The sequence below is a fragment of the Molothrus ater genome, chromosome 16, assembly GCF_012460135.2.
Source record: "Molothrus ater isolate BHLD 08-10-18 breed brown headed cowbird chromosome 16, BPBGC_Mater_1.1, whole genome shotgun sequence".
Lineage (NCBI taxonomy): Eukaryota > Metazoa > Chordata > Aves > Passeriformes > Icteridae > Molothrus > Molothrus ater.
The window spans coordinates 14,819,674-14,845,751 of record NC_050493.2 but is presented as its reverse complement, the minus strand read 5'-3'; the positions used below and the strand labels follow the sequence as shown (position 1 = coordinate 14,845,751).

General features: G+C 52.8%; 1 protein-coding gene across 1 annotated transcript; it reads right to left on the bottom strand.

The window, feature by feature from the left end:
- Positions 1-195: 195 nt before the first annotated feature.
- On the bottom strand, positions 196-25,593 carry CFAP70 (cilia and flagella associated protein 70). Its single transcript, XM_036392191.1, has 27 exons — positions 25,533-25,593; positions 24,555-24,669; positions 22,128-22,314; positions 21,738-21,833; positions 21,323-21,402; positions 20,113-20,286; positions 19,538-19,720; positions 19,038-19,129; positions 17,896-17,989; positions 16,738-16,872; positions 14,820-14,948; positions 13,690-13,781; positions 12,043-12,103; positions 10,689-10,880; positions 9,971-10,102; positions 9,029-9,154; positions 8,375-8,508; positions 8,157-8,272; positions 7,846-8,001; positions 6,794-6,889; positions 6,035-6,111; positions 5,172-5,324; positions 3,016-3,177; positions 2,756-2,845; positions 1,308-1,409; positions 489-536; positions 196-348 (listed from the first exon to the last, which is right to left on the bottom strand). The coding sequence occupies exons 2-27, from the start codon at positions 24,603-24,605 to the stop codon at positions 268-270; spliced, it is 3,039 nt and encodes a 1,012-aa protein (XP_036248084.1). The 5' UTR covers positions 24,606-24,669; positions 25,533-25,593; the 3' UTR covers positions 196-267.
- Positions 25,594-26,078: the final 485 nt, after the last annotated feature.

Below are 26,078 nucleotides of genomic sequence, written 5' to 3'. Positions count from 1 at the left end.
CCCATTACCCCATGTCCCCCCTCCCGTCCCCGCTGACGCCCCCGGCGCCCCCCCACCTGCCGCCATGGCGCGCGCCGTCGGATCAACCGTCCCGCGCGGCTGCAGCCAATCAGCGGCGCGCTACGGACGGTCACGTGATCATGTCCCGCCCCCAGCCCCGCCCCCGGCTTCTGACCCCGCCCCCCTTTCCCCTCCCCGCGGTCGCGACACAATCGCGACAGAGCCGGGCACGATCGCTCGGGGCAGGGGATTTTATGTGCGCGGGGCTCAGAGCGAAGGGTCGCCGAAGCCGAAGCGGTGCTGGGCCTCGCGGATCTCCTGCAGTAGCGCGTCGTTCTGCAGGCCGAGCTGCGGGAAAGGGGAGCGCGGTCAGGGCCGGGCTGCGCGGGCTGCCGGACATGCGGGGCTGTTCGGTGCCCCGGCTGCGACACCGGCGGGACAGCGACCGGCCCGCGGCACCGCCCGCCCCGCAGGGCACGGACACGAACCTTGACGGTGTATTTGTAACACTGCTCTGCCTCCAGCTGCCGCCCGCCCTGCAACACAGCACCGGGGAGCGAATCCTGGGGTGCGTCAGGCACGAAAAGACCCCGAGAGCATCCAACCCACCCATTCCCTCAGCACTGCCAAGGCCACCACTAAAACATGTCCCCAAGTGCTACATCCAAGCGGCTTTTAAATCCCAAAAGGCATGGGGACCTCACCACTGCCCCGGGCAGCTGTGCCAGGGCCTGACCACCCTTTCATGAAGGAATTTTCCCAATATCCATCCTAAACCTCCCCTGGCACAGCTTGGGGCCGTTTCCCCTTGTCCTGTCCCTGTTCCCTGGGAGAACAGCCCGACCACCCCGGCTGTCCCCTCCTGTCAGGAGCTGTGCAGAGCCACAAGGTCCCCCCTGAGCCTCCTTTTCTCCAGGCTGAGCCCCTTCCCAGCTCCCTCAGTCCCCTCCTGGTGCTCCAGCCCCTTCCCAGCTCTGTTCCCTTCAATGAACACACTCCAGCCCCCAGTATCTGCCTTGTCATGAGGGGGCCCAATAGGATCCCAGGATTTAGGGTGCCATGGGATCTCTGTGGAATGCCATTTGTAAGAAGTTCAGCAGGGGGGACACACCCTGGGGCAGTCAGTGCCTCAGGGTGCTGCTTTTGCCATCCAAGCACTTCCTTTCCCAGTAAACAGTCCCAAACTTTTTATCACAGAGCTCTTCACCAGCTCTTCAGGTTCATGAGCAGATGCCAACCCCCCCAGGAGCCCAACAAACCCCCCATGAACCCCCACCCCATCAGGCTGGCACAGGCTGGGCACTCACCTGCAGGCAGATGAGGGCGAGATATCCCCACACTTCAGCGTTGGTGTTATTTAGGGCATTGGCTTCAGAGAGAGCATCTTCTGCTTCCAGCATCTCCTCCAGCTTGAGGGAGAGAAGGAGAGGCATGGACAAATGACAAGGAGCAGGCAGAAAGGGCTTCCCAACTGAACAGGCATTGCTCTAACAGCAGAAGTGCAACAGAAGCTCCTAGGAGGGCTTCCCTGACAGAAACGTGGGGGAAAGGATTTAGGGCACAGACAAGGAGTTATCCTCAGTGCCAGAGCACCCAGATCTCCAGTCTGGAGCAGGAGCTTCCCGCTGCTGACCCCCATGGCATCACACACTATTTCTAAATTAGCCTCCAGCTGTAAGGGAAGCAGCACAAAGCCCTTCACCTCCAGGAACTGAGTGATCCAGCTCCATGAGGAAACATGGCTGTGTTCCTGCTCCCTATTCCTGCTGTGCAGCAGCTCTGGGCATGCAGGGGTAGCTGGTGTCCAGGCCACCACTCACCTCCCTAACCTGATCCCACAGCCTCCCAGGAGGTAAACATTTGGCCAAGGGGGAGCAGAAGTTTAAATTCCTTCTTGATTGATTCCTCAGCCAAACTCCCTTGGAGGAAGCTGGCAAGGTGTCCCTTGGGGAGACACTGCACTGCTGGTGGCTGGGTGTCCTTGGCAGCCCTTCAGAAGTGCTGGATTCCCTTGGACAGGGAAAGCACCGAGATTCCTCCCTGCTGACATCCCACCCTGTGCCTTGGTGACATGCAGGTCATGTGCAGGCAGGAACTCAAAGCAGAGCCCAGGTTGTTTGCCAGGACACCCTGTGGAAGGAGGTGCTGCCAGGAGCTGGGATGAGGGAAAGGTTGGCTGATCTGTGTCACTGTGATATTTTATGAACATCCTTTTGCTAGGATTTTTCTCCTGAGAAGCTGAGAAGCCTCAGAAAAGAAATGTAAACAATAATTATCTGATGGCTGTGGTCTGGAGATGGTTTATCAAGTGCATCTTTGATTGGTCTCACGTGGATTGTTTTTACTTGATGACCAATCCCAGACCAGCTGTGTCAGACTCTCTGATCAGTCACAAGATTTTATTATTCATTCCTTTCAATCCTTCTGATGAAATCCTTTCTTCTATTCTTTTAGTATAGTTTTAGTATATAATTTTCTTTTAATATAATATATATAATAAAATAATAAATCAGCCTTCTGAAACACAGAGTCAAGATTCTCATCTCTTCCCTCATCCTGGGGACCCTCAAACACCACCACAGTTCCCAGAGCAGGGGCTGAAGGTGACACCATCTGGGTGCCAGGCTGGGGCTGTCACAGCACTGGCTCACGGGCAGCCAAGAGCTGCTTTAAACAAGGGGATCCTGCAAAAGCCAAGCCCTGTGTCCCATGCCACCAAGTGAAGCCCAGAGGACAGGAAGGCAGCTGCACTCACCCTGTAGCAGGCGATGCCCACGCCCAGCCAGGTGAGGCAGGAGGCAGAGTTGTCACAGGCGAGCAGGTAGATGTGCTTGGCCCGGCCGTACTGCCAGGAGAGAGACAGACACACACACGCTCTGCATCACCCCACAGACACACAGGGCTTTGCCAAACACCCTGTTGCCACAGGGCTCAGACACCCACTGGCCCCACTGCTGCTGCAGCAGTGATTTGTTCTGTGCTAACTTGCCCTCCACAGCCCTGCTGGCTGCTCACCTCTTTCTCGTCCAGGTAGATGGAGCCCAGGCGCAGGTACACAAAGTGCATGTCTGCAGCATCCTCCTCAAAGCTGATGACTCGCTCATAGCAATCCTTTGCCTTGTCAAAGTCCTTCTGCAGGTAGCACAGGTGCCCTTTCTGAGCCCAGACATTTGGATTCTGTGCACCAAAAACCAGGAGTGAGACACAGATGGGAGAAACACCTGAGAGGGGGGCTGGGACACTGCAAGCAGCAGAAAGGAGGAGCTGAGCAGTGTTTCATTGTGTTATCACAACTCCCTGGGCAGTGCTCCAGGCTGGAGACAGTGTGCCTGGAAGCTGCCTGGTGGCAAAGGAAGGACCTGGGGGTGCTGGTTGGCAGCAGCTGAAGCAGAGCCAGGAGTGCCCAGCTGGCAAGCAGGCCAATGGTCCCTAGCCTGTGCCAGCCATGGTGTGGCTGGCAGGAGCAGGGCAGAGCTTGTGGCCCTGTGCTGGGCACTGGGGGTGCCACAGCTCCAGTGTTGTGTCCAGTTGTGGGCCCTCAATTGTGGGGGGACATTGAGGGGCTGGAGCGGGTGCAGGGAAGGGAACAGAGCTGAGGAAGGGGCTGGAACACCAGGAGCAACTGAGAGAGCTGAGAAAGGGGCTCAGCCTGGAGAAAAGGAGGCTCAGGGGGACCTTGTGGCTCTGCACAGCTCCTGACAGGAGGGGACAGCCAGGTGGGGGTCAGGCTCTGCTTCAAGACAACAGGGACAGGATGAGAGGAAACAGCCTCAAGTTATGCCAAGACAGGTTCAGATTGGATATTGGGAGAATTTCTTCAGGGAAAGGGTGGTCAGGCACTGCCACAGCTGCCCAGGGCAGTGGTGGAGTCACCATCCCTGGAGAGATTTAAAAGCTGTGTGGATGTGGCACTTGGGACATAGTTTAATTGTGAACATGGTGGTCTGGGGAATGGGTGGATTTGATGATCTCAGAGGGCTTTTCCAACCTAAACAATTCCATGATTCTGTGATATCAGGGTTTATGGAGAGAGTTAAGCTCAGTGGGCTGCCTGCAGGACACCAGCAATGGGATCCCCCTCCAGCTCCCTGCCCAGTGTCCTGCCTGCACACACCATTCCCAGGTGTCATCTTCCCCCTGCCTTCCTTTCACTCTGCCTCCCCAAAGAAAGCTCAATAGCAACTTTGTTTGTCATGAAACAGAACCCAACTCCCCCACCCAGGGACAGAGGAACAGGATATACCTGAGAGAGAAAAGAAAGGCAGATGTAGAGAGGCAGAGGCAGAGACAGGCTCTGAGATGCTGCCTGCCTGTGCAGGGAGTGACAGGAGGCTGTGACAATGGGATAACAAGGACAGCAGTGCTGCAGCCACAGCCTGGTTGACTGCCCTCCCACGGAATGCTCTGGACTACACTGGAATGGTAAATTGGGAACGAAGCAGGGGCTCTGGAATGGTAAATTGGGAATGAAGCAGGGGCTCTGGAATGGTGAATTGGGAATGAAGCAGGGGCTCTGGAATGGTGAATTGGGAATGAAGCAGGGCTCTGGAATGGTGAATTGGGAATGAAGCAGAGGCTCTGGAATAGTGAATTGGGAATGAAGCAGGAGCTCTGGAATGGTGAATTGGGAATGAAGCAGAGGCTCTGGAATGGTGAATTGGGAATGAAGCAGGGCTCTGGAATGGTGAAGTGGGAATGAAGCAGAGGCTCTGGAATGGTGAATTGGGAATGAAGCAGGGCTCTGGAATGGTGAAGTGGGAATGAAGCAGAGGCTCTGGAATGGTGAATTGGGAATGAAGCAGGGCTCTGGAATGGTGAAGTGGGAATGAAGCAGGAGCTCTGGAATGGTGAATTGGGAATGAAGCAGGGGCTCTGTATGTAAATTGGGAATGAAGCAGGGCTCTGGAATGGTGAATTGGGAATGAAGCAGGGGCTCTGGAATAGTGAATTGGGAATGAAGCAGCGGCTCTGGAATGGTGAATTGGGAATGAAGCAGGGCTCTGTATGTAAATTGGGAATGAAGCAGGGCTCTGGAATGGTGAAGTGGGAATGAAGCAGGGGCTCTGTATGTAAATTGGGAATGAAGCAGGGCTCTGGAATGGTGAATTGGGAATGAAGCAGGGCTCTCTATGTAAATTGGGAATGAAGCAGGGCTCTGGGCTCTCACACACCAAGGGCTCGATGCGCACGGCCTCGCGCAGACACTCCTCCCATCTGGGCAGGTCCTCCCGCAGCTGGTAGGTCCAGCCCAGGGCCAGGTAGTAGGCACAGGTGGGGCCTCCCTGAAGGCTCAGCAGCTCGTGGGCCAGTGCCTTGTGAACAAACTGGGGAGGAACAGCACAGGGGGTGGTTAGGGGAGCAGGGACACCATGGACACCCCAGCAGGACAGGGCAGGAGAGCTGACTGACACCACTCTGACTTCCACAACCAGAAAACACAAAGGAAATTTCTTTTTCCCCTCTTTTGAATGTTGGTCTAGTGGAAGGTATCCCTGATCTAGTGGAAAATGCCTCTGCCCAGAGCAGGGGGTTGAAATGAGATGAACTTCAAGGTCCCTTCCAAACCAAACCATTCCAGGATTCCATTTAGTTGCTTTAAGCAACTCTTTCTGCCATGTCAAATTTAGACAGGCAGCACAACGTGACAACCAGAGATGTCCCAGAGATGACTTGCTAGGACAGGCACATTCCACAGTTGATACAAAAATCCCTCCAGCATACACAAGTGTCTGAATCACAGGAGTTCAGGCATCTTGGGAGCACCACAATAATGGATCCCATCTCTGAATGCCCTGTACCATTTCTGAGCTGTTCCTCTGCAGCAGGCAGTGCTGGGCTGTGTCCACAGCCAGCATTGTGGGCTCCACACTCTGCCTGGCCACACTTTTGCATCTCTGGGCAGTGGTGGCTTTGCTCCCTCTTGTGCTCAGCCTCTGGAGTAGCCACGGCTCATTCCCTGAGGCCCAGAAAGGGGCGGGCTGGAGCTCTTTGGGAATAAACCAGCCTCCCTCCCCACTCCTCCTGCTAAACTGACCCGGACAGCATTGAATTTCATCAGGAATTCCACTGACTTCATGAAGATTGTGCGGGGAGGTGGCTGAGGTTCTGGAGCTGCAAGAAAATGTGTCTCTGTCAGTCCCAAAGTGGGGTTTTTATTTCTGGAGCCAAAGCAGGTCCTGGCATCCCAGTGGAGACAGAAAAATCCCTGCAACATGGAGCAAAACCCAGGAGGTGGCAGGGGAGCCTGAAACAGAGATTAACTCAGCATTTCTTTCTGAAGGGCTTAAGTTTTGTAGGAGATCTGAAAAGAAATTACACTCTTCACCCACTAATTTTCCAGTCCAAACCTAGAGGAAAAAAGGTGGAATTTTATGAATGATGCTGATCAGAGACAAATACAGTGAGGCTCCTGCCTCCTCAAAGCAACCAGGGAGCCCTGAGGCAGCCAGCACTGCCATTGCCACCACCACAGGGGCTGTGGAGGAGGCAGATCCCACACCACACAACCAGAGGGGATCCCTGGGGACACTTTAAGAGCTGGCATCTCATGAGGAAGAAAAGAAAGGTGCAGGGAGCAGTGATGTGAGAGAGAGAGCTGCATTCAGCTGCTGGCTGTCCATCCTGAGATGTGCTGCTCTGAAAATCAGAGTGAACTTGCTTTGCCTGCAGATTCCCTGGCTCAGGAGAGACAACAGGCCCTGGCAGCACGGGGACCATGGCTCACTGCTCCCACATTACTCCCCACCATTCCCACAGGACCATCTCCCAGCTCTCCATGTCCCCATTCCCAAACCTTCTGGGGCTTCCTGCACTGCTGTAGCCTCTTCCTTGGGTGTCCCACCTTCCACGACCTCTGGTGGTTTGTCAGCTGAGCCATCTGGAATCTTCTCTGGAATGAAACCCCCAAGAACCATTAGGTGGGAAGCCATAAACTTCCCAGTTTAGAACATGATTCCACACAACAACAACAACAACAACAACCACCAAAAAAACAAAAAAACAAACAAAAAAAAACAAACAAAAAAAAAGAGAGAGAGAGAAAATATAAAATATCTACCAGGTTTTCAAAGCTGGAAAGAAATTTCTTTGCAGGAGGCAATAGCTGGGGCTGGGGTTTTTGGCACAAGATTACCATGTGAAGCCAGAAACAGGTATAAATGAGGCAGGATGAGAGGAAACAGCCTCAAGTTGCATCAAGGAAGTCTATGTTTGATGATAGCAAAAAATTTATTCACAGAGAGGGTGGTCAGGCATTGGATCAGGCTGCCCAGGGCAGTGGTGGAGTCCCCATCCCTGGAAATGTTCAAAGGCCATGTGGATGTGACAGCTGGGGATATGGGCTAGTGATGAACACAGCAGTGCTGGGTTAACAGTTGGACTTGATCTTGGAGGTCCTTTCCAGCCTTAGTCATGCCATGATTCTATGAATATCCCTTTCCTCATAATCAGAAGGGACAAAAACCCGCATGTGTCATGAGCCTGCCTGCCTGAGGCACTGTGCATGAGTGGTGATAATGTTAAAAATAAAGCCAGTCAGCATTTCCTGCAGCCTGGCCAAATATTTGGGACTCAGGACAGACAGCCTCAGCTCAGGCTGGACTCAGAGGAGCTCCAAAGAAAGCCTTGGCCTCAGGGTCACTGCCAAGCAGCTGGTTTGCCCTTTGGATTGCTGTGTGGGGAACTCACAGCGACTGCTTCCACAGAATTCTGTTCTGGCTCACAGTCCACATCTTCTACCTTTATCCTTTGTACTTCTCCTCTTAAAAACTCTCCTCCTTCCACTGTTCACCACATAGATCCACCCCTCTTGCTGGTGTCAGGGCACCTCCTGGGTTTGTCTGTTACCTGGCCCTGTGCTGGGAGAACTGGGCTTTTTCCCTTCTGCCTCAGCAGCCTCAAGGATTCTCCTCTCCTCCTCAAGCTCGGCTCGCAGGAGCTTCTTAGCCTCACGAAAGCTCCTTTCTGCCTGAATGTAATTATTCTGCAGCTCATAAAACAAACCTGTGGGAGAGACAGAGCAGCATCAGCACACACCCAAAGGAAGCAAAATGCTTCTCTTAGCCCTCAGCTTGGAGCAGGGAGAAGAGGACTGGGGGCAGGAACAATGCTTGGCTCCACAGGAATACCTTGAGCACCAGACTGGCTTGGTTTTGTACCTGCAAGGGTCCAGGCTATGATGCTGGATGGCTCCAAGCAGCAGGCATCCTCAAAGAAAATCTCCGCCTCTTCATAGGTTTGCAGCTTGACACACACAATCCCACAGAGCAGCAGGCTGGGGCAGGGGCAGAGCAGTCAGCCTTGCAGCCCCAGCAGTGGTGTGGGGGATACACTCCACACCCTCCCCACCCACCCACCCACCAGGAGCACTCAGCACCTTTGGATGTGCTGGGGGTCCAGACAAACAGCCTGCTGGAAGCATTCCTGGGCTTTGGTGGCATCCTCATACAGGAGGCAGAAGGCTCCATAGTCCAGCCAGGCCTGGATGCTGCGCTGGTCCCGAGCTATTCTCTGCACAACAGAGATCATCACTGCAGGCAGGCTCAGCAGAGCCATGGACTGGGCAGGCAGTTCTGGAATGACCACAGCTTCCCTGGCCACCCCAGCCCAGCTGAGCAGGAATCAAGACCTTGTCTGTCCCATGCAAAGGTGTCCCCTAAATGGGATTGTGCTGGAAGCCCACTTCCTCTAAGCCTTCTCCACCTAACACGTGTCCTCCAGCTCCAGCTGACACCTCCTAGGGCCCAGTGTCCCCAGAACTGACCCAGCACATCCCATTTCCCCTGGCCTCGAGGCTGGAGTCCTCAGTGACCTGGCCAGGGACAATCTCACATCCTGCAGAGAGCAGCATCTCCCTGGGAAATCCCTCCCAAATCCTACTTCAGCCTGAGTATCCTGGTGGTGCTCAGCTCCTTCCTCCCTCTCTCCAGCACAGTGGGGGCTGGCTGAGCTGTGAGCAGTGGCCCCACTGTGCTGCTGGGCTGTGCCAGTCCTCACAGGTGATGGAAGGAGACATCTGGGGCTCCCTCACCTGATTGTAGAACAGAGAGGCCAGTTTGAGGTCCTTGTTGGCTTCAGCTTCACGAGCAAAGAGCAAGAGCTGCTTCCTGGTCGTGTTGGGTGGAGGGGCAGCAGAAACATCTTCCCCAGACAGGAGCTGGTAGGGAAGTAGACAGTGTTAGCCCTGGGGAAGGGAAGAGTGCTTTGTGGGATCCCAGCATGGCAGCAGCTCCCACACCAGCACTGCACACAGCACAGACCAGTATGGCTGGGGCTGGCACTGGGAAGGGCAAGCTGTTCTGTGCTGGGACACGTTCCCACCATTCCCAGGTACATCTGCCACACAGGCACAGGGCAATATCAATTTTTACAAGGACATGGAGGGACAGGACAAGGAGGAAGGACTTCCCACTGCCAGAGGGCAGGGTCAGATATTGGAAAGGAATTCTTCCCTGTGAGGGTGGGCAGGCTCTGGCACAGGGGGCCCAGAGCAGCTGTGGCTGCCCCTGGATCCCTGCAAGTGTCCAGGGCCAGGCTGGATGGGGTTTGGAGCAACCTGAGATAGTGGGAGCTGTCCCTGCCCATGGCAGGGGGTGAATGAGATGAGCTTTAAGGTCCCTTCCAACCCAAACCTGTCTGTGATCCTATGATTATTCACAGCATTCCCTAAATCAAAGTGATGACAAACTTCAGTGGGACCTCTCACTGGTGACCCCAGCTCCTGCTCTGCCCAGCCACCCTTACCATGTGCCAGCTACAGCAGCTTCACCAGTGCCATCTCACACCTCCCCCAGGATTTTGAGCAGTGAGATACAAAGGCACTGGATCCCTGCCTCGAGTGTGGCTCATGGTCTACAAGTGACAACTCCAGCAGATGAAAGCATGAACCTGCTTCTGCCTTGAAGGCAACAGTCCTTCCCCTGCCCTGGACCCAGAGGGAAGCCCTGGCCTGAGTGACCCCCATTTCCCCCACCTTGTTCAGGGCCATGTGCATGTGGTCCACGAGGTACACATAGAGCTCACTGAGGAATGCCTGCAGCTGCTCCTTGGTCTCAAATGCTGTGGTCTTCAGGTATTTCTCCCTCACAATCTTCACCACAGAATACTGTGGACACAAAGGACATAGCACAAGGCAGGTTCCCTCCCGTGCCCCCCACCAGCTCTGTAATCACACACAGACAGAGCCTGAAGCTCCAACTTAGTTCTGAGAAATAAATCCAGCCTACCATTGATAAAAGCAAAAAAAAAAAAAAAAAAAAAAAGCAAGCAAGGGGGATTTCCTTTCCCACCTCCCTGACAGCCTTTAGGGACAGCATGTGGATGGCTCATCTCCTCAGGACAGAGAGAGGGGCTCCAGGAAGAGTGTGGAACCTCCTTCCCCTGCTGGGGCAGACTGGGAATATGAGAACAGCCAGCCCTGCCTTTCTCAGGTTATGAGCATGGAACAAATGGATCTGAGTAGCTTCCATTGATAGGAAGTGTTCTCTTGGTGTGGGACCAAAGCAGCTTGGTGCCTGCTCCATTAGAAGGGAATCCTGTCCCTCAGTGCTCACTGCAACAGCTCCAGGTGGCAGGAAGGGATTCTGGAGCACCACATCATCCTGAGTTACCACCACAGAGCAGCAGTTCCTCACTGAGAAAGTGTCTGGACAAAACAAGCAGGGAAGCAAAAAGCCCAAAGGAGTCTTCACCTTAAGCTGTTCCTTAAAAGCAAAATATTTCCCAGAGGTATTGAGCTCGTAGTTGAGCTGACGTTTCTGTTCCTCCATGGTTTCGTGGTCCATCACTCCCTGGTCAAGCAGCTGCTTCCCAAAAAGCTCATGGTACTCCCTCAGGATGGCAACAGCAACACTGGTGACACGTTTGTGATAATCTTCCACCACCTAGGAAAGAAATAAATAAATTTCACAAGCCACTTATGCAATCAACCTTGATATGTATTTGATTTGCCACAGCCCACGCCTCCCATTAACTCCACCTGACTCAGGTCTCAATTAGTCTGTCACACATCCTTTCCTGTCCATGCCTGAGGGCTGAGAAAATATCTGCAGGTAAACATAAAAGAGCTCCTTCCTGCTAGGATTTTCCATCACAACCCAGTATTCCAGTCACTGCTATCTCTCCTATAGCAATATAATTGGCTGTGAGTAAATCAATCTCATTTACTGGGAGCCTTGAAACCCATGGCCAGCCCTCTTCAGCAGAACCTGTAACCTCCATAATCTCGGTCCTCAAAAATTCTTGGTGACCTGAGAAAGGTCAGGGCTGATTCTGTTCAGGTTTGTCTGAGTCTGATGAAGCACAGGGGCTGCTCTGAGACAAGAAACTGTTGGGACTGCCCAGGATATAAATGTCAGGTGCTGGTAGCCTCTTTTCCCAGCATCCCATTTCCTTCCAAACATCCCCCCATGGCTGCCTTCCCTCCCTTTGCTCCATCTCTTCATGGCTTCCCTTTGAATGGGATGTGAACATGAGTGATGGATGGGTTCCCAAGGCACACTGCTGTGGAGATAACCCATACAGAAGTTTCCTTTTCTGTGTATTTCATAGAATATATTGAATTGGAAGGGATCCACAAGGATCAAGTCCAGCTCCTGGCCCTGCACAGACACCCCAACAATCCCACCCTGGGCATCCCTGAGAGTGTTGTCCAAATGCTCCTGGAGCTCTGGCAGCCTTGGGGCTGTGCCCATTCCCTGGGGAGGCTGGGCAGTGCCCAGCCACTCTTTTCCTAAAATCCATTAAAACCTCCCCTGACACAGCTCCAACTGCTCACAGACAGCAGAGATTGAAGCTGCCCCTTGTAAGGAAGCTGCAGACCCCAATGAGCTCCACCCTCAGTCTCTCTTCTCCAGGCTGAACATTCCAAGTGACCTCACACTCCTCATATTTCCCTATTCCCTTCTAGACTCTTCACCACCTTTGTGGCTCTGCACCCCTGATCTCTTCAAACCTCATCCCCACGTTGCTGTGGGCTGAGAATGAGGGCTCTGAGGGCAGGGTGGGGTGGCAGGATGGTGGCCAGGCCACAGCTCTCCCACGTACCTTCTTGGCTCCTTCTGTCCGCGGGGCCAGCGCAGGGCGGGGAGGAATCAGCTCCTTGACCCTGTCAGTGAGAGCAGAGGAGAATCAGCAGAGCCACTGCCAGGGATGTTGGCTTGTGTAGTGTGAGGGCTCCACCCTGCCATCGTGTCCAAGACACCTCCCAGGCACCTGGGAGGAAGCCTGAAATCTCAGACCAAGAGTGAACAGGTCCCTACAACTGATGGTTGTGCCTTGTCATGACAGGGTTAACATTTATTGCCAACCCAAACTGCTCTCCTGGAGCAGCAGAGCTGTATCTTGGAGCTCCTGGCTCTGCAGAACAGGTCTTCAGGAAGGAACCAGCCTGAGGAAAGCTCTGTAGAACTGAGTCACTAAACAGCCCAGACCACCTGATCCATCAGTTCCAACACTGCCCAGTCTGGCCACACATCGACCCCCAGACACCACCCAGCCCTGCCTGGCCTCTGTGGAGTTACAATGACCTTCCATTAGGATTAGCATATTTTTAACTAAGATTTTAATAAGGTGAGGGTGGCTGAGCACTGGAGCAGGATTCTCTGTGGAGTCTTCTTCCCTGGATATACCCAAAAAGCATCTGGACATAGAGGAACGTGCTCTGGGGAGCCCCAGTTGAACATGAACGTTGGTCTAGGTGACCTTCAGGGGTCACTTGCAAACTGAATAATTTGGGGATTCTGGAATTAAAATCCCTGGTGCCAAACCAGCCTTAATTAATTTAATTTTTTTTCACTATTTCCTGCTTGCTGGACTCCAGAACACCCTCAGTCCTCAGAACATGATCCATCCCACCAAGCCAAGGTGCCACAGGCCTTGTTCAAGGAGGAGTGACACTGAATCCACACACAGTGCAGAAGAGTAGAAATGTATAAAATAGGCCAGGAAAAGGTCTGTTCTAATAGGGGTTTACCTTCCTCAGCCTGTTCCTCCTGGAAGACAGCAGGGAGCAGTGAGGACAACACATATACCTTCAATGGATGACATTTCTGTTTGAGAGATATAAACCTGCACCTCTTATACCTTATTCATCTGCTGCATTTTCTTTTTTTTTATTCCATAAATTAGATGTTTTATGCCTTTCTAACCCATAACACAGCAGGGCTGCCACTGGACAGGAACTGAAGTCTCAAAGCAGCAGAGATGAAAGAGCAGCTCTGCAGCAGAACAACATGAAAACTAACATAAAAGCTGAGGAATGGGTAAAACATTGTGAGAAAACTTCTGAAAAGCTAAAAATGAGAGAAGGCTCTGATGAAGCAACAGCAGCACTACCCAGGGCAGTCCACGCTGGTGGCCAGGACTGACCAAGCCACTGAACATCACATGCAAGAGGCAAGCACATGGGGATTAGAGGGAAACAAAGCCCAGACAGGAACACAGACACTGCTATGCTGCTCTGGTGTCTCTTGTTTTGAGAGGAATGGCAGGGAGATGCCAGCTGGGATGAACAAGTGTTTTCCCAACACACCAGATGCCACATCTAAAGCAGTCTGGCCAAATCCTCCCCCTGATTCCTGTGGGTTTTGTCTCAGGCCCTCTTTATGGAGTATTCCAAGGGGGGTTTGCTGTACAAGGCTCTCTCCAGCCTGCAGAGAGGAGCTGTCAGCCCCACAGCCCATCCTTACGCACCGCTGGACCAGCTCCTCCCGCAGCCGCTTTGGGACCAGGGGCCTGTCCAGCTTTATCTCCATCACCAGGAACGTTCCTGCCTCGCTGTATTGCTGTGGAGAGAAACATTGCTCCCTGTGTCGTGCTGTCTGCAGCCAGTGCTGGCACAGTGAAATACTGAGCACACAGCCACACATCTCCCAACTGCAGAGATCTAGCTTGTTTTATAACCCACCCTCGGAATGAGTTACAGCAGCAAAATCCAGCTCGAGAAACCAGGCTAGGGAAAAGGAGAGAGCCCAGATAATCAATCTGCCTGCAGAATGCATGTGCATTCCAGAGGAAGAAGCCAAAATATGAAGGGATAATTTAAATAAATGCCTGGCAATTTACAGAGACCTTCTAGCCCAGTGTGCCAGCCTGCTCTCCAGGTGGACGTCACTGGAAGAACTCTGGGACAACATCTACGTAAAACATCCCTTGTCCCCTCACTCTTGAGGAATTTAATTGCATGAAAGGTGTGAGACACCAGCACAGTGATGCTCTACAGTCTCTCCTTCTCTTTGGAGAGATATAATTACCTGTCTTTCCAGGCTGAGATTTGTGACATTTTCAGATTCTCCAGTGCCATCTGACAACTGGATTTTGGATGGGCTCAGTAACTTTTAGGAAAAAGAAAAGATGTCTCTTGTTTCAGACTCAATAAATATCAAATCTTTGCAAGTTCAAGCAGCACATCCTAGGATTTCAGACAAGGGAAAGCTGCAGCTTCCTTACAAGAAGCAGCTCCAATGTCTGCTCTCTGTGACCAGTAACAGGACCTTAGAGAATGGCTGGAGCTGTGCCAGGGATGGGTTAGGCTGGATGTCAGGGAAAGATTCTTCCCCCAAAGGGTGGTTGGGCACTGTCATGACCCCAAGGCTACCAGAGCTCCAGGAGTACTTGGACAACACTGCCAGGCACAGGGTGGGATTGCTGGGGTGTCTGTGCATGGGCAGGAGTTGGACTCATGATCATTGTGGTTCCCTTCATGTTGAGAAGATTCTATGGCTCTAGGATAATGAGTACCTCTCATCCATCCATGGTTCCTGTGTGTCCCAACTTCCTGTGACACAGAACCAGAGCAACCATGGTACCTCCCCAGACCTTACCATGGCATTGGAATCTTCCTTCTGAGCCTTACTGGGAGCAGCTTTGCTGGAAGGAGAGGTCCCCAGCCTTTCCTTGCCCAGACTGAGCTGTGACCTGCGATCCCGGAAAATACTGTACTGAACTCTGGTCTGAAAAACAGAGACAATCAAGGGACAAAGCAGGCTTCCTCACTCATTTGCCTTAACCTCTCCCATCACATAACACACTGTCAGGGTCTTAAATGCCTTAAGAAGTTTTGTAACCTCATTCTCTCCTCCTCGAGTTGAGCTGCTGGTGCTCCAGCCCAGCTCTGATCCTGTGTAGCTGTGAAGCCTCAGGACAGACTATGACACTCAGTGGGGGTCTCTCCATGTTCCCTCAAAGAGCTGTGTTTTCACTGAGGACTGGCCCTTGGTCCTTGCCTGAGATATGTGCTGAACATGCTGGAACCCAGATCCGTGATCCTGAATTCCTGGTGGGATCCTAGACCTGCCCCACAGCTATGGATGTGCCTGGTGATGAGGGCTGCTGGATGAATCTGGCTTCTCTCACCAGGCCTGCTCCACACATTTTTGGGGGCCCCCACCTGCCTGACAGCATCCCTTGGCTCCCAGCTCATTTTCTTGTGTGGAGCTGCTACCCTGACACACATCAGGGAATTGTAAGGAATAGGTTTGTCAGACTTTGTGTTTACACAGTGTTTGACCACCCAGACAGGCTGTTCCCTCCCACACATCCTGGTTACAGAACTGGGCTAGCAAGAGTTATGGGGTTCCTGGGGAGAGGATGGAGCAGCTGTAGGGAAACTCCTTAGACCAAGAGGCAACCCAAAGCACCTGGGGAGAAAGAAGGACTTCACTTGTGACAGATAAATGGCACAGGACAAGCAGCACCATGCAGCCAAGGGGTCATTATTCATGGCAGGGAAGCTGAGCCCAGCAGACACATTCGTGCCCAGCCCAGCTCTGTAGCAGCCAGTGGGAGCAGGGAGGCAGGAGAAGGGCTGGAATTCACCCAGCCCCTGGACCACAGCCCCACAGGGAACATGGGGGGTATAACCAGGCTGTACATGTGCCCTCCTGAAACAAGCTCAGGTCTGTTCCAGGAGGGAGAGACTGTGGGAAAATGGAGATGTAATTGTCACTCTTAGTAACAGAGAGGGGAAAAACGAAAAGACAAATAAACCTCGGTGAGCTAGAGCTGAAAGAGCTCCAGTGACAGCTTTTTTGGTGGTTGCTGGGGGTAACGCAATCCTTTTAAAGCCACTGTTTGCTCTTCCCAGCAACACCCTTCCCTTGCCCATGTTGCAGCCTGGGGAGCGTGGATCATGCTGGCATAGGAGGGAGTGGAGTGAGATTCAAAGCCTCTCTCAGCCCCCAGACCTGCTCACTCCCCCCTAGAAATCTCCTGCCTTGGAAAAACCTGTACCTAAAAGCTTGTATCATTAATTTTCTCCATCACCAGAAGGGCACTCAAGGTTCAGATCCAGTTCCAACCAGCACACTGTCCACCCTGCCTGCTCCCAAACACCCTCTGTCCACCCTGCCTGCTCCCAAACACCCCCTGTCCACACTGCCTGCACCCAAACATCCTCTGTCCACCCTGTCTTCTCCCAAACATCCTCTGTCCACCCTGTCTGCTCCCAAACACCCCCTGTCCACTGTCCCTGCTCCCAAACACCCTCTGTCCACTGTCCCTGCTCCCAAACACCCTCTGTCCACCCTGTCTGCTCCCAAACACCCCCTGTCCACTGTCCCTGCTCCCAAACACCCTCTGTCCACTGTCCCTGCTCCCAAACACCCTCTGTCCACCCTGCCTGCTCCCAAACACCCCCTGTCCACTGTCCCTGCTCCCAAACAACCCCTGTCCACTGTCCCTGCTCCCAAGCCCCCAGTGCAAAGCCAGCTGCAGAGCTGGAGCAGAGCCTGCTGCTCTCACCTTCTCAAAGACCTCACTGTCCTCGTAGTTAAAGACACGGAAGGCCCCTCGGATCTGCGTCACCCCAGGGCACAGCAAATGCATCATGTTGACATATGCCACACCATGGAAGGCAATCGGCTTGTCCTCATCTTTCTGGAAACACAGAGCAAGGGACTGAGATCCTGAACATGCTGTTATTCTCCTTAAGGGAACAAGGTCACCAATCTCATTAAGAGAAGGCCACACAGCAAACTGATGCACCTGATGAGCCCATGGTTCTGTCACTGGCACGCAGCCGAGACAACCTGGATGAATACACTGGAGTCATTCCATATGTAGAATATTAATTTTATCCCAATCCCCATGGGGCAGCTTTTCTCTCTAATTCCTGCACTCAGCTGTTCCTCAGGATGGTCTTGTTGAGATACAGCTGGAAGATTATCAGCTGTGTGTGGTTAGAAATCCAGGTGACCCTACCAGAGTTGTGCATCTCAGGTTGGACAGACACCAAGTGGCTTAGGAGGTGTGGGAGGCCTGGCTAGAAGGATCATCATCAGAGCTGCAAAATCCTGGCACTGTGAGTGCTGAAAGGGATTTACACCAACTTATATGGCTTTGCCCTGGGATAGATTAGGAGCTCTCACACAATCATCTGCCAGGAGCAGAACCATTCTCTAAGGGGCTGTTTCTCTGTTAAACCACCCTGGTTTAGATGCAAAGGCATAACTTACCTGAGAAAGAATGCAAGAACTTCCTCCTCAAGCTGTTTCAAAACGTCACTGGCCACAGATCAGCTCAGTGAATTACTTTTAATTCTCTTCAGAGCCAGGCTGGACAAGCCTCTGAGCCACCTGGTCTAGTGGAAAGTGTCCCTGCCCGTGGCAGGGGGCTGGAAGGAGGTGGAGTCTGGGGTCCCTTCTAACCCAAACTATTCTGTGATTTTAAAAGTCACCCTGTCCTCTTTCCAGTGAGCTACCACAGACCATCAGTGAGAGCTATAAGGAAAAAATATGACTCTGTAATTATTTAACAGCCCTATAAAGCTGATTTTTCACAAAGCCTCCTGCTCTCTGACTCACTTTGGCAGCTTCAAGGCCGATTTTGGTATCACAAAGGCCTCAAGAGGAAAATGCCTGCTAATGCAATGCTACTCCACAAGCCAGACCCCACTTTTACCTTGTCAGGTTTGTTGGTTTTCCCCTTGCCACCTGAGGACATCCTGCAGAGCTCCACGGGCCAGTGGCGGCACTCGGCAATGCGCCTCTGCAGGCTGAGCACAAAGGATGCAGGATGCAGTGAGGAGATGCAGAAACCCAGCTGGAGAGCCCCACCACCCTCCTCTGTGCCCCAGCAGCTTCCCTTGAGTTTGCTTCACCCTATTCCCTCAGCAAACACCCTCAGGCCATGGGAACACTGTGATTTGGGGCAGGCTGGGTACATTTTCTGCTCTACCCAGTGCTGTGTGCATTTATGGCACAGCCAGCTTTAAAACAACAGTGAGGAGCAACACATTGGGCTTTCTCTCTCCCCCAGTTACTTCAGAAATAAGTGAGAAGGAATGTGATTAACTTTGGTATAAAACCTGAATTGTACAGAGCAAGTGGATCTTGAGCTTGCATTCAGTGTGGCTGGTGACTCTGACACCAGCAGGCAGGTGGATGGATTTGTAGAGAAAAGAATTCAAAAAATCAAATGAGATAGAAGTGAGTATTTCCACACAAGGAGTAATTTGGCTGTGAAATGCACAGCCATGATGCAGCTGAGACCAGAAAATAGCAGGATTCAAAGATAAATGGAACACTCATCCTGATCGTGAGCGTATCTGGAGCTGCTAAAGGCAACACTTATCCAATAAAAAAGCAAATGAAGAGTGCCCACATGGAGTGAAAGGTTTGAACGTATTTGGGATTCAGTAGAAACTTAATTAGCAGCTCAGAGGAGAGCTGTGGATGCCACTCTAGTCCAGGTCTGCTCACCATAACTGCTGCCCCTTCCCTCAAGCTATGCAGGGACCAGCCCCCAGCCCCAGCTGCTGGCAGCAGGAAGAGAGCATTTGTGGCCTGGAGATAGCAGCTCCAGACAATTCATCTTTTCCCAGCACAGCAGAACAAAGCTGCTGCCAGCAGTTCAAGGCACTTCAGGAGCTGTGCCCTTGCTCAGGTGAATGCTTGTGGCCAAGAGACAGTCACAGCAGCCATGGCAGGTGGGGCAGAGCCACAGTTTGACCCCTAAGTGGTCCAAGATCACCTGCATGTTGCAGGCCCCTTGCCTCAGGTCATTCTGAGCACGTTCTGTGCTGTGTTGCTCAGGTCCCTTACACGGCCACAGCATCAGCATCCAGGAAACAGCGCGTTTCCATGTCCCACACGACTCTCCTCGAGCTCTCAGCCTGGGTCCTGAATTCCTTGTCCTGTGAGAAACAGCGTGCAGTCAAAGCCAGGACAGCAAACTCCCCAGCCTGCACTGCATCATCCTCAAAAGTGTCCCCAGGAGAGAATGTGAGTCAGACAGAAGTGTCCAAGTGCCCAAAGGCAGGCCAGCCCCACAGAGAGGATGACAGCCTTTCCTGCAGACGCTATCAGGCCATCAGCGTTAAGTGCCTGGCTCAAGGGAGATAACCCAGCTCAGTGTGGGTGTTTCCTGGGACCAGACCTGCCACATTCTCCCCTGGGATGTCTCCAGCAGTGAGTCAGCATGTCTGCTGCCCCAGGAGAACCACCTCTGTGCTGGACACTGCACAGTGACCACCCACCTCCCTCTCTTACCAAGTCTCTCCATCCCTCCTGGCTCTCTTCTAAACTTGCCAGTCCTTCCTCACCTCACTTTTGTTGAGCTCTCCATCCTCATCCTCATAGGGCCCACCAACAATGAAGGAGTCAGGTATCTTCAGAGCATCAGGGGCCAGGATGGGGCCAAGGGGCCAGTTTTTGGGCCGGGGAAATGGTTCTTTTTCACCATCAGCCTTCAGGATGCCATTCTTGAAGAGCAATGGCAATTCTTTCTAGAGAGACAGGAGAAAAAAAGGATTTGCATTTCTAACAGGAGCAGGAGCAAGAGCCAGCTGCTCCAAGCTGGGATAACAAAGCAAAGCAACAGTACAGGGTGCCTGGCTTGGAAAATGCACTCCACCGCACGCGTATAAAGAATGGAATAAAAATAAAGAGCCACATGGAAAAAACCCTGCCAGTTTGAATCCAAATCTTTCCAAACAGACCTTTGTTTGTGTTAAAGAAACACATCACACCACAGAGACTCTGAGACCTCCCAACAAAGGCTGCTGGTGCACAAGCACAGAGGCTGTGCACCCCATGTGCCTGGACACTTGTTCCATGGGGTGGGGGAACAACCCAAACCCAGCCAAACCCCCTGTCACCGTGCCTGGGCCATTCTCACCTCACCAGCTGCTGGCATTTGCAAGCAAGCCATGTAGTTTTGCTGGGCGTCAGCAGTAAAGGCTTCAGGGACAGAATAAGCTGCCTCCAGCGTGATGCTCAGGAGGTTCCCACTTGAGAACTGGGTGCCAGAGAGCAGGAGCTCTTTGGTGCTCACTATCACTTCAAGGCCAGCCTGTGAGACAAAGATAAAATCGAGCCAGTAAACAATTATAGCTTGCCTGCTCTTAGGGAGAAGCAAGCAGAAATCCAAGGCCAGAACATATAATGTTATCTTGTGCCTCATCTTCGATGTATAAGAAAACAGCCCAGCACAGGAAAGGAATCTCAGGACCAATTTGGCTCAATTGTGGTGTTTGTTTGTTTAAATCACAGCCTGGCTGAGGTATGGCACATGCCCCAAGGGTCTCATAAAATGAGCTGTGGAGAAAGAGGCAGGGTCTCATGAAAGGAGCCACAGAGAAAGAACATCAAGGGTGGAAAATGGTGCTTTTCCCCTGGTGATTCAGAGAGCCACAGCTTTGCCTCTGCCCTATCTCCATGCTCTGTGTGCAGCCTTTAATTACCTGTCCCAGCCCTGGATGGATGGTGTGTGAGGGAAAACCAGCTGGTCAGCATTTATTACCTGTCCTCCCTAATGAGTGCCCCCCCACCTTGCTCACTGTGAACTCCTCTTAAACACAGAGCTGTTAATGGGATATCCACCCCTCCAGTTTGCTCCCGGTGCTCACTGCAGGCAGGCAGCTCAGCAGCAAAACTGGACACATTTTCCCAGCCTCATACTTCATTCCCTATTTTAGTCACTGGGTACTTTGCAACCTGCTGAATGAATAAGGACCTTGTAGGGAAGGCAGTCCGAGTTTGTACAATAATGGACTCAGACATTTCATCTGCAGAAAGGAAGGCTAATAAAGCTGGGCAGGTGACCCTGACGCTGCCTTTTGGGGGGTTTTCAGCACTGTGCTTTCCATCTTTGTTACTTTTTGCAGAGCAATTGGGTAGCTGCACACATTAACATTTCCCAGCACGACCTCACCTATCAGAGGGAAGCAGGGACAGACGTCAGAGGGAGCGGGAAAGGCCTCCAAGCCTGTAACATATAGGGCTGTACCACATCCGTGATGAGCCAGGCAGCTGAGTCATGCTCTCCCTCCCATTAAAAAGCAGCAGAGAGCTGAATGAGGGAAGGAACAGTTCCAAATTCCACATACCGTGGCCTCAGGGTAAAGCTTCGCTGATGGGGAGGCAGGCACTGCATACAAAGGAGCTAAGACCTTCAGTGAACGCACTCCTGGGAAGAAACAGGAATGAGAGCAGCCTGAAGTGAGACCCTCTGCAAAGAATCACAGTCATGGAATGATCTGGGTGGAAGGGACCTTAAAGATCACCTTGTTCCAGCCCCCTGCCATGGGCAGGAACACCTTACATGAGGCAAAATCATGGTTCTGAATTTTGATTACATTCTGAATGAATTCTGAATGCTGAGCTACTCTCTCTCCCCCTGAGTCAGATTTTGCAGAGCTATGAAGGTTACTTTGTCCAAAGGAGATAAATTGTAGTCGGGGGTCCATAAACAGAGATCAGAGCAAGGAGTGGTCATGGAGGCTGTAAAATTCAATGCTGTACCTTGCAGCAGAGGTAGAAGGTCCACCACAGCTTGGGCAAGAGGAACTATTTTCTCTGGTTTTTTCTTGTCCTTTGATGCCACTTCTAGCAGTGTCACTAGGGAGATAAAAAGAGAGGAGCTGGCAGAATTCCTTGGACCAGCAGGTCAGGCACCAGAGAGGGTCTGTGCGAGCTTTGGCACGAGCTCCTCTTCACCTCCCAAGGCTGACAAGCACAGCAAAGCCAAAGGAGCATGGGCCAACATGAAAGGGGATTCTTCCAGCTGGCAGAGATGGACAAGAAGTGCTGAGAACCTCCCACCACTGCTGCTGAAGTGCTATTCCTGAACCAGTGACTCCTGCAGCGACAGCACCCAGCTCCAAGGTGGGACATCTGGCACCAGCTACTTACAGAGCACTGGTTTCTGCACAAGGACATCCAAGGAGTTGGGCCCATCGGGGCTGTACTCAAAGCTGGTGCTGAAGTCGTACTCTGCTGTCCCATCTGGCAGCACATGAGACTTGGAGGAGTCTCCCAGCACTGCTCCGTTGTACTCCACACGCACCAATGCAAACAGCAAGTTGCTTTTGAGAGTTTTCTGTCAAAAAAAAAAGAGCTCAGAGAGCAGCTGGCTCTGCAGCAGCATCCCAGGATCAGAGTTGCTCTGGCAGCAGCTCAGGTCAGTGACCAGCACAGGGCTCACTTGTGGGAGCCTGTTCCACCACAGGAATGAGGAAGAGGAGCAGAGCTTGGTCACACTGAGACCTCACCATTCCCTGTCTTTAGGAGGGAAATTTCCTGTTTCACCACGCTGTGATGCCCCAAAGATTATGAGGAGCTGTGGCAAGGGAGATAGAGAGGTTCAGGCTTCACCTCAGGAAAGACACATCTAGAACAAATCCCAAAATACTCCACTGATATTTTTGTACTTCCAGGAAGCTTGAGACCTTTGCTGTCTCCTAAGAAAGCTCCTGAGCTACAGGGATGAGCTCACAGGACACCTGTGGATGTTGTGTGGTGCAAAATGTCCTGCAATGGACAAGAGAGAAAACAGCCTCGAGTTGTGCCAGGGGAGGTTTAGGTTGGATTTAAGGGAAAATTTATTCACTGTAAGGGTGGTCAGGCACTGGCACAGGTTCCTCAGGGAAGTGGGGGAGTTCCCATCCCTACAAGTGTTCAAAAGACATGTGCATGTGACACTTGGGAACATGCTTTAGTGGTGTCCTTGGCAGTGCTGGGTTAAAGGTTGGACTTGATGGTCTCAGAAGCCTTTTCCAACCTACATGATTCTGTGAAATCAAAGGAAGGGCTCCAGCAAGCACTTAGGGAGCTCTGCAATTTGTTGTTACACCACCTTCATACCACTTGCTTTAATCAGAGATGAGGAGATTCAGACTTTACTTTGAATTTCAAATGTCTAAACAGAGGGGCTTAAACAGGGCTGGAGAGGGACAGTGAAGGCACAGCACATGGCAGTGGGGACCCACAGGGGCAGCATTGGGCACCTCCACAGCACAGGAAGGGCTGGGCAGCAGGTACCAAAGGGCTCCCTGCAGCAGAAACACAGTTTAGCTCTCAATCCACAGAGAAGTGGCTGAACACAAGGACTATTGTACCCAAACCCAGCTTTTCCTTAGTGCTGAGGCAAAGGGATGCCTAACCCACCCTCAGCTCCCTCTCTCCCTGTCACTGGGGTAATTAGTTCCATGCTGGTTCTTACACAAAAAGAGATCTCTTTCACTTGGTTTTAATTTTCAGCCCTTCTCACTGTCTCCTTGAGCATACATCCTATGAATGGCTAAACAGAAGAATCCAATTAACCTCTCCCTGTACCATTAATTATCCAAGACTCCTCTCTCATCCTTCTCTACATTGCCTCTAATTAAGCAGATTCCACACTTATAGCTAGAAGTGGATTCCACATTCTTACAGCCGGGTTTTTTTTCATCCTGTTGCTGTGATTATTGCCCTTTTGTAACCCCCCCCTCCCTTTTGTACAGCCCTTTCTCACGGTGGAGCAATCAGAACCACAAAGCAACATTCCAGATGCAATCAATCCAGCAGTCTTTTCTTCCCAGCCTTGTTTATCCTCCTCTCACCTCATTCCTCACCTAAGCTGCTGTTTGCTGAATCCATCAGTGTAAGAGGTACTTCAATACTACAATGTGAAAGCCTCAAGCAGGTGCTTTTGGATTGCTTTTTCTGTCTGCTGCTGGAGCAGAAGCAGGAATTTGCATTTTTTCTGCTTGCAGCAGGAGCTGAGCTTCTCCTCCACATTCCCTCCCAAATGTCAGTTTCTCTGGAAGACTTTAAGGACAGCTGGATGCATCACATGGAAATCACAGCAGTGGTGGTTTGATTGGCACCAGCTCATAGCCTTGAACTGGATCCACTGCCTTTTTAAACCAGAGCCACCCTATTGCTTTCAATATGATTTAAACAGCTGGAGCTGGGATGAAATTCTGGCTTTACACCCAAGGTGAGGTCCTTCCACAGGTTTTTGTCTCATTGATCATATTTTTGCTGTGTTCTGCTTAAAAAAACCTGCATTTCCATACAGTTAGAGGAGGCAGAGAGGTGCATTTCACCCCATTATCTCTGGCCTGCTACTAGCGAGGTGTATTCCCCAATTTATGTGCCTCACAAGACTTTTCCTCTGTGTGAACTCCTCAGCAGGGAGGAGGAAGCCACAGTGTGGCATTGCTGAACCTCTGATACTCCCACCACTCCTTCCTTTAGCCTTATCACCCCCTTCCTGCTCTCACAGGGGATCCCTGTGCACACAGAATTGCTCTGGCCTTGTTTATTAAATGAGTAGAGATATTTTCAGAACTTTACCAGGTCCTGTGCACTCACGACTGTGATCTGTACTGGTATTGGCTGTGACATACTGGGAAGAGCTGCAGCAGCGGGCTCCTTCCTACCAGTCAGCCCCGCAGGGACCTCCTCGGCTCTGCAGGAGAAAGAATGAGGAAAGAAACATGAAACTGCTCCATTCCTCTCCCAGATACCTCTGCAGGACACAGCAGTGCGGGCTGCAAGCGCTATTCAGGGCTTGGCTGTCAAAACACCATTGAATGTGCAGGGCTTTGGCAGTGACGAATCTCTCACGAGGTGCAGGGGGAGGACTGGGAAAAATGTAATGTGAAAATTATTCAGCTCTGTAAGCTTCACCCAGCTGCTGCTCCCAGGAAAGGTTTGTTGTGCCAGGCTGGTCTCAACTCCCAGTACATCCCTGGCTCTCTTTTACTCCCTTTTTAAGTTAATGGTGACCCCGTGGGCCAAAGGCTGGCGGCTACCAGCCGTCCCCTCACAGCTCCCAAATGCTGAGCAGCTCCTTCTGCTCCTCAGGTTTGTGAAACCCTCGGGATTTCCTCAGGGCTCCCCAGGGACCCCACGGCCTCCTTGCCTCACACCCCCAGGGCCTGGCAGCTCCCTCAGGGCAGCATTGATGGGCTCGGGGCTTCTCTCACCCTGGTGTGTCCTGCAGCCCCTCAGCCCCGGGTCTGGCAGTTCTCCTGCCCCAGAACGGTCCTGCAGCCCCTCACTGACCCAGGGGTCTCCAGCAGCCCCTCACCACAGGCCTGGCGGTTCTCCTGCCCCAGAACGGTGCTGCAGCCCCTCACCGACGGCCCCGGGGGTCCTCCCGACCTGGGGTGCATTTACAGCCCCTGAGCCTCGGGCCTAGGCCCTCTGCTGGCTCGAGGGCTCCTCACCCACGGGCCTGGAAGCTCTCCTGCCCCAGAACGGTCCTGCAGCCCCTCACCCACAGCTCTGGAGGCCCTCTCGCCCCGGGAGGATCCTGCAGCCCCTCACCGGGAGCCAACCGTGAGGCGCCGGGGCTCGAACCTGCGGCTTGCCCGACTCGGCGGAGGGCTCGCGTCCCGTCACCACAGCGACGCGGCGGCTCCCGCAGGCCCCCGAAACCTCGCGGGACCCCGGCCCAGCCCCGCGTGTTGGGGGCGTGCCCGTGAGGCCGCGGCCGCCGCCATGATGGGTGTGGGCAGCCCTCACCAGCCCCGGTGGGGCCGGGTCCCCCCGAGCCGTCCCGTGTGAGCGGGCGGTGCTCTCCGGCCACCGTGTCCCCCTTTGCAGCCTGGCGTGCGCGGCTCTGCATCCCAGAGCCCACTGCTGGCCTCCGCCCCGGCTGGCACAGGCCGTGGTGCCCACCCAGGCACTCCCTCACACCCCGCTGGGAGCCCTGAGGCAGTGGGAGGGGGGTGTCCGCACTGGGGTGGGGTCCCTATGGCGAGGGGATGGGACAGTGACTTTGTGTCCCTATGGTCACAGAGGGGTCCCAGGGGTTTGGGCAGCCCCCCGAAGGTTTGCAGTGTTTGCTACAGGGTTTTGGGGCACCCCACT

What these genes read in the sequence shown, in the direction of transcription:
- CFAP70 (XM_036392191.1), bottom strand. Translation starts at nt 24,605, where the DNA reads ATGTCACAGCCAATACCAGTACAGATCACAGTCGTGAGTGCACAGGAC. An exon ending in GACCCCCAGCACATCCAAAG is followed by an intron (nt 8,273 to 8,374) that starts GTGCTGAGTGCT and finishes CCCCTGCCCCAG; the next exon opens with CCTGCTGCTCTGTGGGATTG. An exon ending in TCTACCTGGACGAGAAAGAG is followed by an intron (nt 2,846 to 3,015) that starts GTGAGCAGCCAG and finishes CTCTCCTGGCAG; the next exon opens with TACGGCCGGGCCAAGCACAT.